Here is a 16,942-nt window from a genome sequence, read left to right as displayed (position 1 = left end):
AGACTGCAGGGAGGTCTCTGTGTGTGTGGCAGGTTGGCACCACATCCTGTAACAGGATGAGGTGTTGTCTAAGATTCCTGCAAGTGTAATCTTGTCTGTGACCTGTTGAAGCTGTTTCTCTCCTGTATGCTGTCCAGTTTTTTTAAACTTCCAAACTTGAAAGAATGATTTTGGATGTCCTTTCTAGGGATCATGCAGAAAAGAAGCATGGAGTAATAAGGACCATACACAAGACTATTTTTTAATGTCTCCGAAAATTTTTTTGCACATGGGGTCTATTTTTATTTTGGAAAAATGGAATGACTCTGTTACTATTTCAGAACATAACAATGGATTTGATTGCTGAGAATTAGCGAATGCAGTTTGCTAACATACCAAGAACTGGAAACGGTGAAAATGAGAAAGTTTGTGTTGCAGAAACACTGTTATGTTGAAAATCGTAGGACTGAAAAAGTTGTCCTAGGTAACTCTCTTGCTGTGGCAGAAATGAGATGTTAGAAGGGACTGTGGTTTCAGCAGACAAAAAACTATGTGCCTGCAATATAACATGACCTCTTTGCACGAGACGCTTTCCTCCTTGCTGATTGCCATTTTTTATTTCAGTCAAATCCTGGTATTGTCACTTGCCTTGAAAATCATCCACACAGACTTGAAACAGGACAGTTCTTAACCTTTCGGGAAGTTAATGGAATGTCATGCTTGAATGGATCCACACACCAAATAACAGGTAAACTGCTGCTAACTCATTTGGAGGGTACTTATTTTCTGGCCTGATTTAACCATTGCAGTGTTACTTATCATAGTCAGGAGTGCTGGGTTATGCAGACCTCCAGTGACCTTGCTCCAAAAATTACTTTTTGGTGCAAAGGTCTTCCTGGTGTTGTTTTGATGGCATTTCCGTTTAGTAAAGTCTACCTGAACTTATCTTGCTGCTTAAGGAGCCAATGGAATTGCTCAGCTCAAAATGTGGAATCTACTTAGCAGCCTCTGAGCTGACCACCATTCTTCTGTTGGTGAAACTGATTTGGTATTTGGAGGGTCCCATAATGCCTGTTCTTCTGTCATAGTTTTGGATGCCACTTGGTGTGTCACTGTTGGCCTTGTAGCTTTTTTGAGTGACAATTTAGGTGTACAGTGATGCACTGACAACATTCTAAGAATGCTTTTGAAATGGTTTTCATGATTTATGTCTACCTTGCTTTATTCTACTTCTTGCATGTCTCAAGGCATTCTGTTCTGAATGTCTGTTCGTTTGGAGCAGAAGAGAGGGCAAGTGGGTGGGGGTTGTTTATTTTTTTAACTGTTTTGTGGTCTGATACAAAAAACTGTACCCTTGAAACATATCCTTGAATCTGTTTCATCTGGGCCCTTGCGTTTTGCTAGAACTGATCTTGCAGTCAGTGCCTTTCTGCTATTCATGGCTTAGCTTTTGGTTTTAGTTTTCCATGAATTAACAATTTCCCTGTCTTTTTGCCTTGCGTGAATGATGCTTCCTGTGTATGAGGGGCAAGATGTGGCAAAATGCTCCAACTGCCTTTTTTGATTGCCTATAGTTCTCATCACAGGGCTAAAATCCTACTCAGAGCAGTTAATACTGGACACTGCTGTGCACAGTCGAAAGAAAATTAAATGTGATTTCACTTTTGTTACAGAGCTGTGGCCATCGGAATTCTTGTTAAATCTGCTGCCACTTAAAAAAGGTCATTTCATAACAGATCATGTGAAACTAATACTTTGTCCCTCTGCCAGTTTCTGTTAATCCTGTTAGGAGGATCAGCTTTGCTTATGCTTTCAAAACAAGGTTGCCTGCTGCAAAATTGCAGCACAAAAAGCACTGGCAAGCCACTGCTTCCTTGAATACAGAACTGTAGCATCCAATGATACTTTGAATTATCTGTCACTGTTTATTCTCTTCTCTTTTCAGTGGTGTCGCCTTATTCCTTCAGCATTGGTGATACATCAGGGATGGAGCCTTACCTGCATGGAGGCATAGCCATGCAAGTGAAGATGCCCAAGATGTGTTACTTTGTAAGTGTGTGCTTGACAGAGCTCGGTTCTCAGGTGTTAATGCTCTGAGCACCAGAAACAGAGTTCAGCATGTACATGTTTCCTAGAATTATAGAATGCCCTCTGTTTGGAAGGGGCTCACAAGGATCATGGATTCCAGCATTTGGGACTCTGCACAGGATAGCCCCAAAAATTACACCCATTTGAAGATGAATCTTGCCACTAGGATGTGAAACATCTTTCTAGCCATTTTTGATAGAACTCGCAGTAGATAATTATTTTTAGCATCTAGTGTGGTATGAATAATGAAGAGAGCAATGGCAATGCTGGTCAGAAAGGATATTTATTTCTTAATCTCTATAGGGAGAGTATTGTTATCAGGTAGCAGTGGCTGTTGTGATCTTAGTAGTGTGTTGTTGTCATTCTGTTTTTCCAGGAACAGCTGGAGAAGCAGATAACAAATCCATTATGCGTTGTTGCAGATTTTAGCAAGCCTGAGGTAATTAGCATGTCGGGATTTGGGCATAAGTGCTTTAATAGTAAAAATATATGGATTGTAATTTGTAGCTTTAATATAACTTCTGGTTTTTTTCCCTTAATGCTGGGCTTCGTTATTGATGTTTGGCAAAATGCAATGCATTATAATGTCTAGTTAAAAGAAGATTGCCACACTTTCCAATTTCAGATCTAAATTCTTTTGGGGTCTCTTCATTTGGACTTAGTTGAAGTGGATGCTGAATGTATGTGAAGGGCATTGCATTACTGAGCAATACTTTTTAAAAATATTAATCAAGGGTATTTCAATTTCACTTTATAATGTTATTTTAAAACTTTTTTTGAGTGATGTACTTAAGAGACAAGAAATGAAATGGTACCAGAAGTTCAGATAGTTGTTTTTGTGTACTTAATTTCTCTGTAGTTTGTAACTGATCAACAGCTGTTGCTGTCTCAACAGGCACCTTTGCAGATCCATGTTGCCATGCTTGCCTTGAACCACTTCCAGGAGAACTTTGGTCGCAGACCAAACATTGGGTAAAGCAGCAGTTCTGTGTTTGCCAAGCCTTGAATCAGACAGATCTCTCCTTTTTGTGTAGTTACTGACTGACTGTGCAGCATGGTACCTTCCCTGTCTGATACCTGATAGACCGTGTAAAAATGGAAAGATGAAAAATGTTACCTGATGTGTGTCTGGGTGTGTAACAAGGCTTTGCCAATATAGCAATGATACTTTCTGGGCCCAGATAGGCAGAAGGTACTTCTGGAGGAGGGCCTTCTCTGTTCTGTTTTTTTCACATCAGTCCCAATGTGGGATTGATATGAAAAACTTGTTTCAGTGATCCTGAATTATCTTGTAGTTCATGGATTAAAAAAACAAATTGGAATGATTTAATTTTCAGTATTCTTAATTCAGCTGTAGTTCTTCATATGTGTAATTTTGAGTTAAATGAGACAAATTACTTAAAAAGTATAAATCTTAAGACTATGCTTGCACATGGGCTTTTCCACTGAGACTCCTGTTCTTGAGCTAACTCTAACTTTTAGAAGTACATCTTGAATGTTCACTGTTAAGGATAATGTGAGATTCCAAACTTCTTACTGTATCCATTGCTTTTTTCCTCTATTGATTGTGTTTCTAGAAGAATTCTGGAATGTTTAAGTCATCATTATTGTTTCTACCCTGGTGTCTAGATGCCTTCAAGATGCTGAAGAAATGCTGAAAATAGCCATGTCTATAAGTGAAACACTGGAAAACAAAGTGAGTAAGGAATCATTGTTATTGAGTCACGTTTTTATGTGCTTATTTACTTGCCTAAAGGTCATGCTTTAGTTGTTGGTCCTTGTTCTGGCCTTGGAATCCATCTTTAGATGGATCAGCTGGCTGTCTGAAGGCCATGTGTGGAAAAATAATGGGATTTCAGCATGGGTTCAACTGAATGTTGACCTGACATGAAGGCTGATCCTATAGCGATGTGAATCAAGTTTTTAGACCAAGTGGATATGACAGATTCAAGGTATATGGTGGATCTTTCTTGGCTGGAAACTTTTTTGCTAGTCAGAGTGAAATAATCTGTCTTCTACTGAAGAATAATGGTCTGTGAAACTATCAAACACTGACTTGTTCACCGAGGGGGTAAACTTCTTCCTGTGTCTTACTTTTTAGCCTCAGGTGAATGGAGATATGGTGAAATGGCTGTCTAGGACTGCTCAGGGATTTCTACCTCCTTTGGCTGCCGCAGTGGGTGGTGTTGCTAGCCAGGAAGTCCTGAAAGCAGTAACAGGAAAATTTTCTCCATTGCAGCAGTGGGTAAGGCTGTCTTGGTTTTTGGATTGTTATTTTGACGTCTTATGAATGGACAGTTGTGTGTAAATGCTTTATGATCAGAGTAACCTGAACAACTTCTCTAACATGGAACTAAAAAAAAAAATACTGAGAACTGTGTTTAGAAAAAAACAGTGTTTTTATGTGTACGATAAAAGTACAGCCAGATTTAGTTAAAATTTTTGTATTTGGGGTTCAGACAACACACTGTTTTTCCACACTAGCAAAAAGAGCATTGGTTTGGTACTGCATGGATGCAAAGGTGTGCTATAGTGCAGATACCAGCTTAAGCTACTGTACATACTTTTGGACTCTCAGAATAAATGTCAGAGTACAGTTGGATTAAAAAATCTTCTCAGTTACCTATGGAGGTATAACATGCCTGTCCGAAGTCAAAAACTTGCAGCTCACCTGCTTGAGTGAATGTTTTTTCCTCTCTGTGTCCAAGTGCTTTTTCCTGTCCACTCAAATTGTGAAGTAGGGTACCAGATGCTATGTAGTCTTCCACTGACAGTAAAAACTTAGTGCTTCTAAATTTCTAGACTGTTATTCACACAAAAAAGTTATAAAATTAAAATAACATTAATGTTTTTCACAGGTTTTTATTTGATTTTTTTCTTCTTTTCACTTTTTTTACAGCTATATATAGATGTGTTAGACATTGTAACACCTCTAGAGAAGGTGGGCTCTGAGGAGTTTCTCCCACGGTAAATATAACTACAGTCTGCTGGCTTATGTATTCACATCTGAGTCTCTAGCAGGCACAGATGTCTTTTTAAGTTAATTCAGTACTATTTGCTGTTTACTGTTTGGGGTTAAGAATGTGTGTCCTATTTCAGCATGGGATGAACAGGAATTATAGACTCTGTCTGACTTTCTTAGTTCATGTCAAAGGCAAGTTTGGCATCAGTGGTACTACCATGATAAAAATAGCAGCTTGAAGTCTCCTGTTTTTGTATCCTATGCCTGCATAGGGGAGATCGATATGATGCCTTGAGGGCTTGTATTGGAGATTCTTTGTGCCAGAAGCTCCATGATTTGAATGTTTTCTTGGTGAGTATGAATTAACACTGTTACACTGTTTGCAAATTCTTTGTTGGTACAGCTAATGCCCACTGTCCTCAAAATACACGAGGGCAGCTCTGATATGTTCCACTGCAGAATAATAGTTCCAGAATTGAAGTGGGACTTGTCTTTGTGGTTTCCACTTACGTTTATGATTCTACATATGTTATGTTCTTTAGGTTGGCTGTGGAGCGATAGGCTGTGAAATGCTGAAAAACTTTGCACTTCTTGGTGTTGGTACTGGGCAAGACAAAGGGTTGGTAAGTCATCTGTTAACCTTACTTCTCATTAGAAATAATGTGACAGGGAAGAATTAAATAATTAGACCACTAAAATTGTTGAAAGCTTAAGTCTTATTTCATGTTGATCTCTGTGCAGAGGATACAGTGGCCTTGGCATAGAAGGCTGTGCAATTAGAAACAGAATACACCTGGAGAAGTCTTGCTGTATTTTGATTTTAAAACAAAAATCAGTCAGTCAATATAAGCAGAGTTTTGGCCACAGTGGATGCCAATAGCAGTCTTTTGTTTTGGCAAGTATCTATAGAAGTTTCAGGATCATTGCTCAGTGTTACACTTAAATTGTAACTTCAGCTGTTGATTTTGCCCTTTCTGACTTAGGTTACAATTACAGATCCAGATTTGATAGAGAAATCCAATCTGAACAGGCAGTTTCTTTTTCGACCTCATCACATACAGGTAGGCTTTCTTATTCAGTACATTTTCTGGACTATTGTGTTTCCCTGTCCTGTGTCCCCATAGAGAGCTGAACTTTTGAGTGTCTGTTGTTCTGTCCAGAAAATACTTAAAGGCTGTTAATGATATCTAGGGTTTTTTTAAACAGTGCCTAGAACTCCAGTGGCATCCAACTCATCACTAGTATCATTTGAGTAGAATTGTCTTGTCTAATTTTAATTTGTACTGGTGCTTTTCACTAATGAAATCTCTCAAATTTGACAGGTGGATGAGTACTGTATCGCGTAAGAGCCTGCCATGGGCTACTATGTCAGAAGTGCTCTACTATGTCATTGAAATTTGGGAAAAACAATGAAAAATAGACAGTGCTGGCAGAAGTGTTCTTAATAGAGCTCAGTAGTGCTACTGCTGATGGCAGTTGACCAAAGTTGGTGTCTTCTGACTTAATTCAGTTTTCACTAAGCTGGTAAATAGCTTTGAAAAAGCCCAACATGTACATTCAGTAGATGCATAACAAAGAAGCTGTTAGTTCTTTAGAAGCAGAGAGAACATCCCCATACTTGCAAACAGAGCGCAAAGTAAAGAAGGTGGCTTAGATCTTGACAGCAGTGTGGAAAATGGTTTCCCTTGCCCAAAACCCAACAGTTGAATTTTCTGCCTCCTGTTTATGTGTAGCAAATCTGGGAACAGATGGCACTTCGGATGGATAGATAAGTGGAAAGTGAACTCTGCAAGCTTTTAGAAGCCACAGGCTTGAGTGCTGATCTCTAGATAATTGTGGTATGGCTAGAACTGTCGGGTAGAAAGAACTCTATTTCAATTCAGCTTCTGAAATTGATTTTGTGGGAAATACTTTGTAGTAATGTGATTATTCACAGGTGTTTGGTGTCTGTGGTGCATAAACACAGACTTACTGATGCGTTTATCCTCAGACAGTCATGAGCTCCCTTATTTTGAAGACATTCTTATGAGAGGCAGCATGTGGCCTCAGTTTGTTACTTGATAAATCATTTAAGCACTTTAAAGTAAAACATAAAACTAGATTAATAAGAAATTTATCAGTGAGGCAGGCATATGATTAAAAATGTCATTTATTTTGTTTTATATAGTAACATTTGTCAGTGATTTTTGTCTGATCAGTAAATGACATCGGTATTTCTGTGTCCTTGATGTTATATATCTGCATATTGCTGATCTCTGTATTTATACTTTCAGAAACCTAAGAGCTACACTGCAGCAGAAGCAACTCTGAACATCAATCCTTACATAAAGATTGATTCGGATATTAATAAAGTTTGTCCAGCCACTGAGAACACTTACAGCGATGAATTCTACACCAAGCAAGATGTGATTGTGACTGCTTTGGACAATGTTGAAGCCAGGAGATACATTGATAGGTAGGGGGTGAAGGGGAGGCAAGGGCAATTGCTAGTTTCTGATGAGGATGAGAATACTCTGGCAGTTTTAAGGTTGAATTATTTAACATAAAAATATGTATTTAAATTTAAAAGTAGAGATATTGACATTGGCAAATAATTTCTAATGCTCATAATCCATACATGCTGAGGTGTATGGTCTGTCCTGATCTAACCTGAATAATTCTTATTAATCCCTTTTTTTCCTGAGTTTTCTGTAAGCTTTCCACTCTTCTGAAAATGCCTAGAGACAACTCTGGTTGTACTCCAGTAATGTTTGCAGGGCAAGAATATAAAGATAGTGCTCTAATAGTCTGTGTCTTTCCATGTCAGTCGTTGTGTAGCAAACCTGCGTCCTCTTATAGACTCTGGAACTATGGGAACAAAGGGACACACAGAAGTTATTGTGCCCCATCTGACAGAATCCTACAATAGTCATGTAAGTCTTTAAAGACCATTGCTCACCTTCTGTAGCTTGTCCCATGATGCCTTCTGATTCTTTGATCATTTTTATGTGTCCTTCTAAAATAAGTGGCCTATTTGAGCTGCTGAAGAACAGTACTGTAAGGAACTTCCTTTGTTTCTGTAGACAAATTCAGAGGAAATAAAATTTGAGCAGTTCTTTACAAGCATACATAACAGTTTTGTTTGAATGGGAAAGGGGAAAATGAACCTTCAGGCTCTATTGCTGATAGACACTACCTGCAGTATCCCTCTGTTTTAAGTTCTTGTAGAGAAATTCAGTGGTTGAGAACATCATGAAATAGTACCATGTGGACACAGAGAGAGGATTTTGAGCATCCTAGTTGTCTTGTTAGGGCCCATAAAGAAGTCTTTCTGGCCTTGAGTGACAGGGCATGTTTCAGGTTGAAAGTGTATGTGAATGCCAGCTGCACATCTTGGAAAAGCTGGCTGGCAATTGCACCTGTTTATGTTTCACAGTTCAGTTTTGCTTTCCAGTGTTGAGTTTAGACTATTCCTCATAAAAAAGAATTGACAATTCTAGACAGTGTTCATAAAAAAAGATTACTAAGCATGAAAAACCACTTTGTATTTTATAACAGCAGAGTTTTTAGCTTATGTAGTGTACAAGTTTTTGGTGCTGTTATTAGCAATTAACCTGGATAAGCTTGCACTGACGTGCAACTCTCCTTAATTACAGCGGGATCCACCAGAGGAAGAAATACCTTTTTGCACCTTGAAGTCTTTCCCAGCTGCTATTGAGCATACAATACAGTGGGCAAGAGATAAGGTAATGGATTAACCTTTCTGGCATTCAGCACAACTCCATGTGAGTTTGGAAAGGTGGGCATCTGATACACTTCTTGCATAATGCCACATTTGTTTTTTTTTATTTTAGTTTGAAAGTTCATTTTCTCACAAGCCTTCATTGTTTAACAAGTTCTGGCAAACCTATCCGTCGGCAGAAGAAGTTTTGCAGGTAAGGGAATGTTACCAGGGTAAAATAGAGGGTTTAAACTGCTTTATGGGTTTTGTTTCTGTTTAAGGCCAGTGAGATTAGGGTTAGTTTCTGACTTTTTTTCAGAAAAGCTGAAGAATTACTTGGCCAAGTCATTAGTTGATCATATGAACAGTATTTCTGGTGTGTTTCATAATTAAAACTTGCTCCAGCTCATGGGCTCTGTACACGATGGAGAAATACCAGAAAGACTGAGACACTGCTAGTGTGTGATTAGTGTGTGTCTCACTGATGTGTAGCTAGCTAGGGAAAATGAAAGTAAGACTGAGTTTGAAGTGAGTTCAAGTAGTAATAAATTGGATGGAAATTGTTTACTGCTTTTTCTTGTGAGTCTGTAATAGCCTGTGGTCCAAATGGCTGGTGGAAGTAAATGGGGGAAAAAACACCCAAGTGGAAAGGAGCGCATAAAGGATAATATTTAATGAAGTTTCCTCTGTTACCTCTTGCCTATGGATTAATAAAAGTGTATTTACTGTTTGACTGAATTAGAAGGAATTTTGTTTAACACTTTTGTGTTTCTTTATCTAGAGAATAAAATCAGGAGAGAGCTTGGAAGGCTGTTTTCATGTTATTAAAACTCTCAGTAGAAGACCCCGAAGTTGGATTCAATGTGTAGAATTAGCAAGAGTAAAATTTGAAAAGTATTTTAGCCATAAGGTAGGTAAAATCTACAAATGAGGTAGCAGTAGACTGATGAGGATTTTAGAAAACTTGATGGCCCTAATAACTAGGTGTCCAAGTCTTTGCACTCACTCCCATCACTTCATAAATAACAAACTATATTTGAAACCTAAAAATGCTGTATCCCTTTCTACTGTAGCACTTGTAGGTCTGGTTTATTAACTCACTCTTAGTACTTTGTTCAGTAGTCTCCATGCAGTTTTCTTGGGATTTTTCCAGCGTTGTCCAAAGTATCAGGATTATCTGATGTCTTTTATTAGGCAGTGAGTTTTTGTTTCCCACACTAAACTCCCATTACTGAACTCACCTTTGTAACCCTGATTTTCTCAAAGATTCTTCTGAAATAAGAGCCAGTCATTCTGACAGTCTGGTCCACAGTGTCACTTAAAAAGTATGTGTGTAATTTTGTAGGAAAGATGGGATTGGGATGTTGTGGATTAATAAACATTCCTGTGCATACAGAATCCCTGGGAGTAGTTGTCACATTGAGAAAATTTTGCATTACAAATTATGAATACATATGCAAAAATCCTGAAGAGACAATAAGGTGGGGGGAGAATGCTTTGCTTCTTGGGTTAAATGCCTTGCTTGATCTTTGTACAGATGAGGTGACATTGTCATCTCTGTTCTGTGAATGAAATGGGCAAGCACTCAGTCTAGTAGTACTTGTCTTTAAGATGTCCATCTTGACAAAGGTGTTTCAAGATTTCTTGACTTTAAATTACTTCAGCTAGACAGGCTTAATTTTGTGTGGTCATGTCAATCATATGTGACAGTTCACTAAAGCTTCTCTGGCTTTTCCTGTAGGCTCTTCAGCTCCTTCATTCATTTCCTCTCAGTACACGATTAAAAGATGGAAGTAAGTACAAATGCCCCTATATGCCTGTTGAAAATTCATGGCATGTGTCATGTTGTTGCTGCTCCTGGTTCCTTAGGATTTCATTTAAGTCTGTTTTCCTACCAGGTTTGTTTTGGCAATCACCAAAGAGGCCTCCTTTCCCCGTGAAGTTTGAATTTAATGATCCTTTGTAAGTATGGTACTGTCCCAGATGCATTATATAGCATCCTATAAAACTCACCTTACAGTAGAAAGTTCAAGACAGTGGTTTTATAGTCCTGGAAGTTGGACTGGAGTCAGTAGGTGTTAGTGCACAGTCTTATCCTGTGGCAGATTTGGTAAACTGTCAAATGCTTTCACTGCAGATAATTTAACTTTCACTGACATGGGACTGGAGGATGCTGTTCAGACATCTAATGTGAAATAGCATAGACATTTCATGTCTTATATGGCTCCAGAATTACTGAGTTGTTGCTGTCACACCTCCCTGCCTCCACTGTCTGCATCATAAAGTGCAGGATGTGCCAAATGACCTAGTGAAGGGACTACTTTTCTTGTTCATCACAAATTGGGTCTGATCTAGATGGCTTGCATATTACAGATAATTTTAAAAATTTATGTGGTTGATGGATTAAAAAGCTTTTATCTGCTGTATATCTACAATGCTTTGAATAACTGATCACCATTTTTAGTTTGAGTGAAGATTGATGTTACGGTAAATATCAAAGTAATTCTGAGATTAAGCTTTTTATCATATTGATGTCATGTGAGCATTTGTAATTGTTTGCTTGACTACAGAGGTTAAGGAGACATGGTTTTCATTAACTCTCCACTCATCAAAATGTGCTTAGTTTTGGGAACAACCTCTGAGTCACTCAATATATATTCTTTTGTACTATGTACACTGAAGGATGGAAATTTTGTTTCTCTGTATGTTTGTTTATGATCTTGAACATGATCGCAAACCTTTGGGCAGCTAAAGTAGAAAAAACAAAAACAACCAACCAAAAATAATGCTTTTTTTCTTTAGGCACTATGGTTTCATCGTGAGCACGGCAAAACTCTTTGCAGCAGTGTACTGTGTTCCTTTCACAGAAAAGGTAAATCAGACTGTAACAGTGCTCCCTTAACTTGGTCTTCAATTTTGGCCAGTTCTGCTAGTTCTTTTCAAGAGCTGATTAAAGTGATTCTTACAGTAATTAATCTATGCTTTAGCACTGACTGTTTGGCAGCTGCTTACATTTATTTTCTTTATTTAAATCCCTAACTTGGAGAGGAAATAAGTAGTATATTGGATATTTACAGTAAGCACTGAATCTTGGGAATTACTACTTTCATGCAATATAACTACTGAACTGAAAGTAAATCTCATTAAGGCTTTTTAAAAAATTGTCTTAGCTATGCTATTTTTTAACTGCTTACTGCCTCTGCATTACTTATCCTTTGGGTTTTTTTGTTTGTTTTCTAATTGGACCTTCCTGTAAGTCAGGTTTCCACTTCTGTTCAGTTTTCAAGTAGGCACTTTACACTGCTCTGGTTTTCTGTGGCAAATGAATTGTCACTTAGTGTTTTAATGATGATGTTTGGCTGAAACATCATTGAATATCTGTGATAGTTTTTGGTCTGGTAGTCTTTGAAATCCTATTGTATTTACAGTCTTTTTATGGAGGTTTTTTTGAGGTGATATGAATTTAAATTGTTTTTCTTCAAAACCATAACAGGACTTGTCAGAGGAAACCATTTTGGGGATTATTTCATCTGTGAAGGTACCAGAGTTTAGACCTTCAAACAAAGTAAGTGTGATATTTAATTTAAAGAAAAAAATAAAATATTCCATAAGCAATGTCCCACATCTCCAACTACTGTGTTGATGCTATGGAGAAATAAACACCAATTATAATGTGTTTTTGGGAAGTAAGAGTGTGTTAAGGTTAGAGGGAACCCCTGAAGGCCACCTAGTTCAATCCTCTTGCTTAAGCAGGAATAGCTAGAGCAGGTCATCAAGGACTGTGTCCCATTGGGTTATGAATATTTCTGAAAATAGTCTCCACAGCCTCTCCCTGCTAACTGTGCCAGTGTTCAGCCCTCCTCACAGTTTTATCTGGGATGTTTTTGTTTGTTTCTTTTGCTTTGAAGTATTTTTGTATGTTTCTTAGGGAATTTTTTGTGCTTCAGTTTGTGCCTTTGTACTGTCACTGGGCACAGTGAAAAGAGTTTGGTTGTGCTCTCTCTACTTCTCCCCCATGAAATACTTGTACACATTGATAAGATCCTACTGACCCTTGTCTTTTCTACTCTGAGCCATCACAGGTCTTTCAGCTTCTCCTCGTATGAGAGATGCTCCTGTTCTTTAATGTTCTTAGAAGCTTGTGGCTCAACTTGGTCCAGTAAATCCATGTTTCCCTTGAGCTGGGGAGGAAAGCCTGCAAGGAAGACAGGAGGTTTAGTACTCTTGACACTTGTGCTGTATGAAGTTCACGTATTTTATTACTCAAGCACTGCACACACTTGCAGGTTGTACAGACTGATGAAACTGCAAGAAAACCAGATCATATTACCGTCAGCAGTGAGGATGAAAGAAATGCTATTTTCCAGCTGGAGAAGTCTATACTCTCCAACGAAACTCTAGAAAGTGAGTAGTGCAAACCAGCTTCACAGTATAGTAATATCCTGTGTTTGCATTTCTCGCTAGTGACATTCAGGTCTTTGGATGAAGCAGTTCTGGAATTCTGCAAGAAGCAGAACTGATACCTATGTATCAGCTGGCACCTCTGAAGTGCCATGCAGATACCTGTCCTGTTGCTTGACATTACCCTGTTGGTCTGTATTTCTGAGATTCCTGGAAGTTTTAGGGCTCTCTGTTACACTTGCTTGTAATTACAACACTGATGACAGCAAGTGGGCGGCAGTGGGGAATTGAACTCTTCAGGAGGGGAAGGGTGCTGGCTGGATCCCAGATGGACTGGAAGTGATTCTGACATGAGAAGACTGAGAGTCACTACTTAGAACTCTCAATCTGAAATGGTCCTAAATTGTAAAGACTGTTAAGAGTCATTCTCAGCATCTTCTAGATTTAAAATGAGGATGCTCACATCCCATTTTTGTGCCTGGCCACATGAAGAGGTCATGCAACTGCATGCCAACTTTTTTAGCCCATAAATCCAGCATAAAGATTAGCTTATCCCTAACTCACAGAGTGTCAACCCAAAACTCTTGACTCCAGTGCTACTGAGTCCATATTTTGAAGTTTTTGCAGATAAATGTAGGTTTAAAATGGAATTCTCACAGCATGGAGCTTTAGTGAGGTGGGGTGTTTGATAAACATCCATAGAAATGTTGAAAATCTATTTTTGGTGGTGCAAGGGAAGTAAAATTACAGACCTCTGTTGATGTTTATTTCATTATTCACTTTTAGCAAGTGGTATTTCCTAGCACAGGAAAACAAGAAAGGATGTGAAATTTGTAATTTATTAAGGTTCTAGTTCCTTTAAATTATGTTTATTACATCTTCGGTTTTCTAATAATAATAATTTTTGCTCTTTTTCTTTATGAGCAGCTGACTTGCAAATGAAGCCCATCTCCTTTGAGAAAGATGATGATAGTAATGGGCACATAGATTTTGTAACAGCAGCGTCAAACCTGCGAGCCAAGATGTACAACATTGAACCAGCAGATCGGTTCAAAACAAAGCGCATTGCTGGGAAGATTATTCCTGCCATTGCAACAGCAACTGCTGCAGTATCAGGGCTGGTGAGATTGATTTTTAAAATGCATATTTCTTTCTCTTACTGTTCCTTGCCTCAAACTGCTGTTGTCTGCGTATTGATTACTGCTACCCTGACAGAGGCTCATTTAAAGAAATGGATTTATTTCTTACGTACCAATAGCAAAGGTCATGCTTGGTTCTAGATGTGGTTGTTGAGGAAATGCAGGTAGTTCAGTGTGGAGCTGCAGTGCCAGCTGAAGATTGAGCTCTGGGTGGGATCCTCAAGCAAGAGGTCGTGAATGGATGCTGGCCCTTTGCACAACAATGGGCACAGGGACTTGTGGCCCAGCCAGGTGATTGGACACTCAGAAACACAGCAGGAGCTGAGGACTGAGCTGGAAGACCCTGGACTGTTAAGCACACAGACTGTGAGGGTACAAAAGCGCAGGTAGCCCTTTGTTCAGGGCCTCTACTCCAAGGCACCAGCTTGAGTGGTTATTCTGTTGCTACCATGATAAAATTACTTAAAGAAACCAGAAGTTTGAGACTCTACTAAGTGAAACTGAGGGTCCAGACAGCAAGGAAGCCTTGTCTGGCTGTGAGAGTGGGATGAGTAGTGAGGCAGTGATTGAGAAGGTGCCTGCTGTGAAGGGGATTCAGTCTCAGCAGTGTGGTGTGAATGTGGCTGCTGGAGTGGCTCCTGAATGGTCAAAAAGGGAAGTTTACTTAACATGGTGAGCCTTTGGTGCTTTTATTTTTCACTTGCAGCACAAAAAGATGGGCTGGAATTCAGCATTTTGGTTTGTTTTCAGCCATTAATACTAACTTCCATCAGAATGCCACTGCCAAGACTGGAAAGGATCTGTTCTGTCGTAGTTGACCTTCATGCATCTCAACAGAACCTCATGCTTTGTGAAGATTGCATAAACCAAATTTTGGAAGAGTACTACATTAAGAACAGTTTTGAAAGTTTTAAGTATTTCCCTTGGCTGCAACAGAATTTATTTCTCTGGCATATTGGGTTGCATTTTGATGTTATTTACTCTGCTGATTGGACAAAGGCTGATCTCATGAACAACTTCCTTGGTAGTTGCTGGCCTCTAAACTACATTAGAGTTGATAACACTAAAACCTAATAAGTAAATTCTAATTTACTGCAGGTTGCACTGGAACTCATCAAAGTTGTGGGTGGCTACCCAGCTGATGCATACAAGAACTGTTTTCTCAACCTGGCCATTCCCATAATGGTCTTCACTGAAACTGCTGAAGTAAAAAGAACAGAAATCAGGTAGGAAGGAGAATGGCAGAAGGGCAAGGACAATATTTAGAAAACCTACTAATTGATGCTTAAAACTTGCTGAACCATTCCAACAAGTGTGAAGTTTGTATAGTTATTAAATCCAGATATCCACATGTGAGCCTTATGTGCTCACATAGCAGAGCTATTATGGAACCACAGCTTGTGGCCATACTCCAGTTAAGCATTCTAGATATTCAAGGGTATTTTTTGTTATTTCAACTTGGAAGATGATTAATTGCTTTATCCTTGCTGTCAAATTCTGCTATCCACTTACTGTGTACTGCTAGAGGTGTTAGTGATCCTTGTAAAACTGCCAAGGTTGTCCCATAATGTTTTGTTCAAGAATTTCCTATTTGGAAAATGCAGTCCTAATTCATTTGTCCTGATTTTAAAAATAGTGTGTTTAAAGGCTTAGTTTGGTTTCACATGGCAGCTGTTACTTGTGAGACTTCAAAAATCTAGAGAAGCTAGATGTGTGGCATAGCTCTTAGAATACATCCCGGACATACTTTTGCATCTTGTTCAATACAAGAGCTATTTTTCAGTAGGTCTGAAAACTTGGTAACTTCACTGTCAGATACCACATTTACTTAGAGGTCTTACTGTGTCTCATGCTTAGCAAGGTCTGAGGGCTGGAAAAATGCCAGCAGAGAGGGAAGAGATTTTTGCTCAAGATTAAACAGCACATGGCCAAGAAGACATGGCAGTTGGTCAATATGCTTTTAAAAGGAATGAATGACTGAGTTCACATTCTAAAGTAACAACCTTTCACTTTTTAAAACAGAAATGGGATATCATTTACCATTTGGGACAGGTGGACAATTTATGGGAGAGAGGATTTTACTCTGTTGGACTTCATAAATGCTGTCAGAGTAAGTTACCTACTGTTCTGGGTTAATGCAAGACAAGAGAAAAGGAGTTTCTTATTTTGGATTGTTTAATTCTGTTTTGTTTTCTTTTTTATTTCTATCAAGTTAACTGTTCAAACCAGAATAATTTTAGTAATAACTAATTTCAGTGGGAATGTCTCTAAGTAAAGGCATCCAAGCCTGTTTTCAAATTCCTTGTTGATTCCAGTGGCCCAAATGTATCTTAATAAAACTTTGTCATCATCCATGCATTAGTAGGCTTTCTGGCTTGGATCCTATGAATTTGAGTAATCAGCTGTAGTATTAGCAGCAGCAGTATCTACTGGTTTGGGCAGCTGTTCTAGTCTTTTAACAAGTTCTAATTTGTGAATTCCAGGAGAAATATGGAATTGAACCAACTATGGTTGTACAAGGAGTCAAAATGCTCTATGTTCCTGTGATGCCAGGCCATATTAAAAGATTAAAGTTGACGTAAGTATAACTGGAAAATGGATTTCGGGATGCAAGTGCACATTGAAATTATGTTCATTGCTTGTATCAAAAGGACATATAATACATGCATGACA

General features: G+C 38.6%; 1 protein-coding gene across 1 annotated transcript in view; it reads left to right on the top strand.

Moving 5' to 3' along the window:
- UBA6 (ubiquitin like modifier activating enzyme 6) overlaps nt 1-16,942 on the top strand; it is a 28,104-nt gene that overhangs the window by 9,047 nt on the left and 2,115 nt on the right. The window contains exons 10-33 of the mRNA XM_062493747.1: nt 604-727; nt 1,925-2,028; nt 2,444-2,506; nt 2,963-3,039; nt 3,697-3,763; nt 4,169-4,312; nt 4,967-5,034; nt 5,302-5,380; nt 5,572-5,652; nt 6,013-6,090; nt 7,303-7,484; nt 7,836-7,941; nt 8,665-8,754; nt 8,863-8,943; nt 9,511-9,639; nt 10,471-10,522; nt 10,628-10,691; nt 11,532-11,601; nt 12,223-12,294; nt 13,016-13,133; nt 14,058-14,251; nt 15,368-15,495; nt 16,292-16,379; nt 16,753-16,847. Of these exons, the coding sequence (XP_062349731.1) occupies nt 604-727; nt 1,925-2,028; nt 2,444-2,506; nt 2,963-3,039; nt 3,697-3,763; nt 4,169-4,312; nt 4,967-5,034; nt 5,302-5,380; nt 5,572-5,652; nt 6,013-6,090; nt 7,303-7,484; nt 7,836-7,941; nt 8,665-8,754; nt 8,863-8,943; nt 9,511-9,639; nt 10,471-10,522; nt 10,628-10,691; nt 11,532-11,601; nt 12,223-12,294; nt 13,016-13,133; nt 14,058-14,251; nt 15,368-15,495; nt 16,292-16,379; nt 16,753-16,847 (2,354 nt within the window). The remainder of the gene's footprint in view (nt 1-603; nt 728-1,924; nt 2,029-2,443; nt 2,507-2,962; nt 3,040-3,696; nt 3,764-4,168; nt 4,313-4,966; nt 5,035-5,301; nt 5,381-5,571; nt 5,653-6,012; nt 6,091-7,302; nt 7,485-7,835; nt 7,942-8,664; nt 8,755-8,862; nt 8,944-9,510; nt 9,640-10,470; nt 10,523-10,627; nt 10,692-11,531; nt 11,602-12,222; nt 12,295-13,015; nt 13,134-14,057; nt 14,252-15,367; nt 15,496-16,291; nt 16,380-16,752; nt 16,848-16,942) is intronic.

The sequence above is a fragment of the Cinclus cinclus genome, chromosome 5 (assembly GCF_963662255.1).
Source record: "Cinclus cinclus chromosome 5, bCinCin1.1, whole genome shotgun sequence".
Classification (NCBI taxonomy): Eukaryota; Metazoa; Chordata; class Aves; order Passeriformes; family Cinclidae; genus Cinclus; species Cinclus cinclus.
Note: the sequence above shows the minus strand (reverse complement) of the source record. Positions and strands in the feature narration are given on the sequence as shown.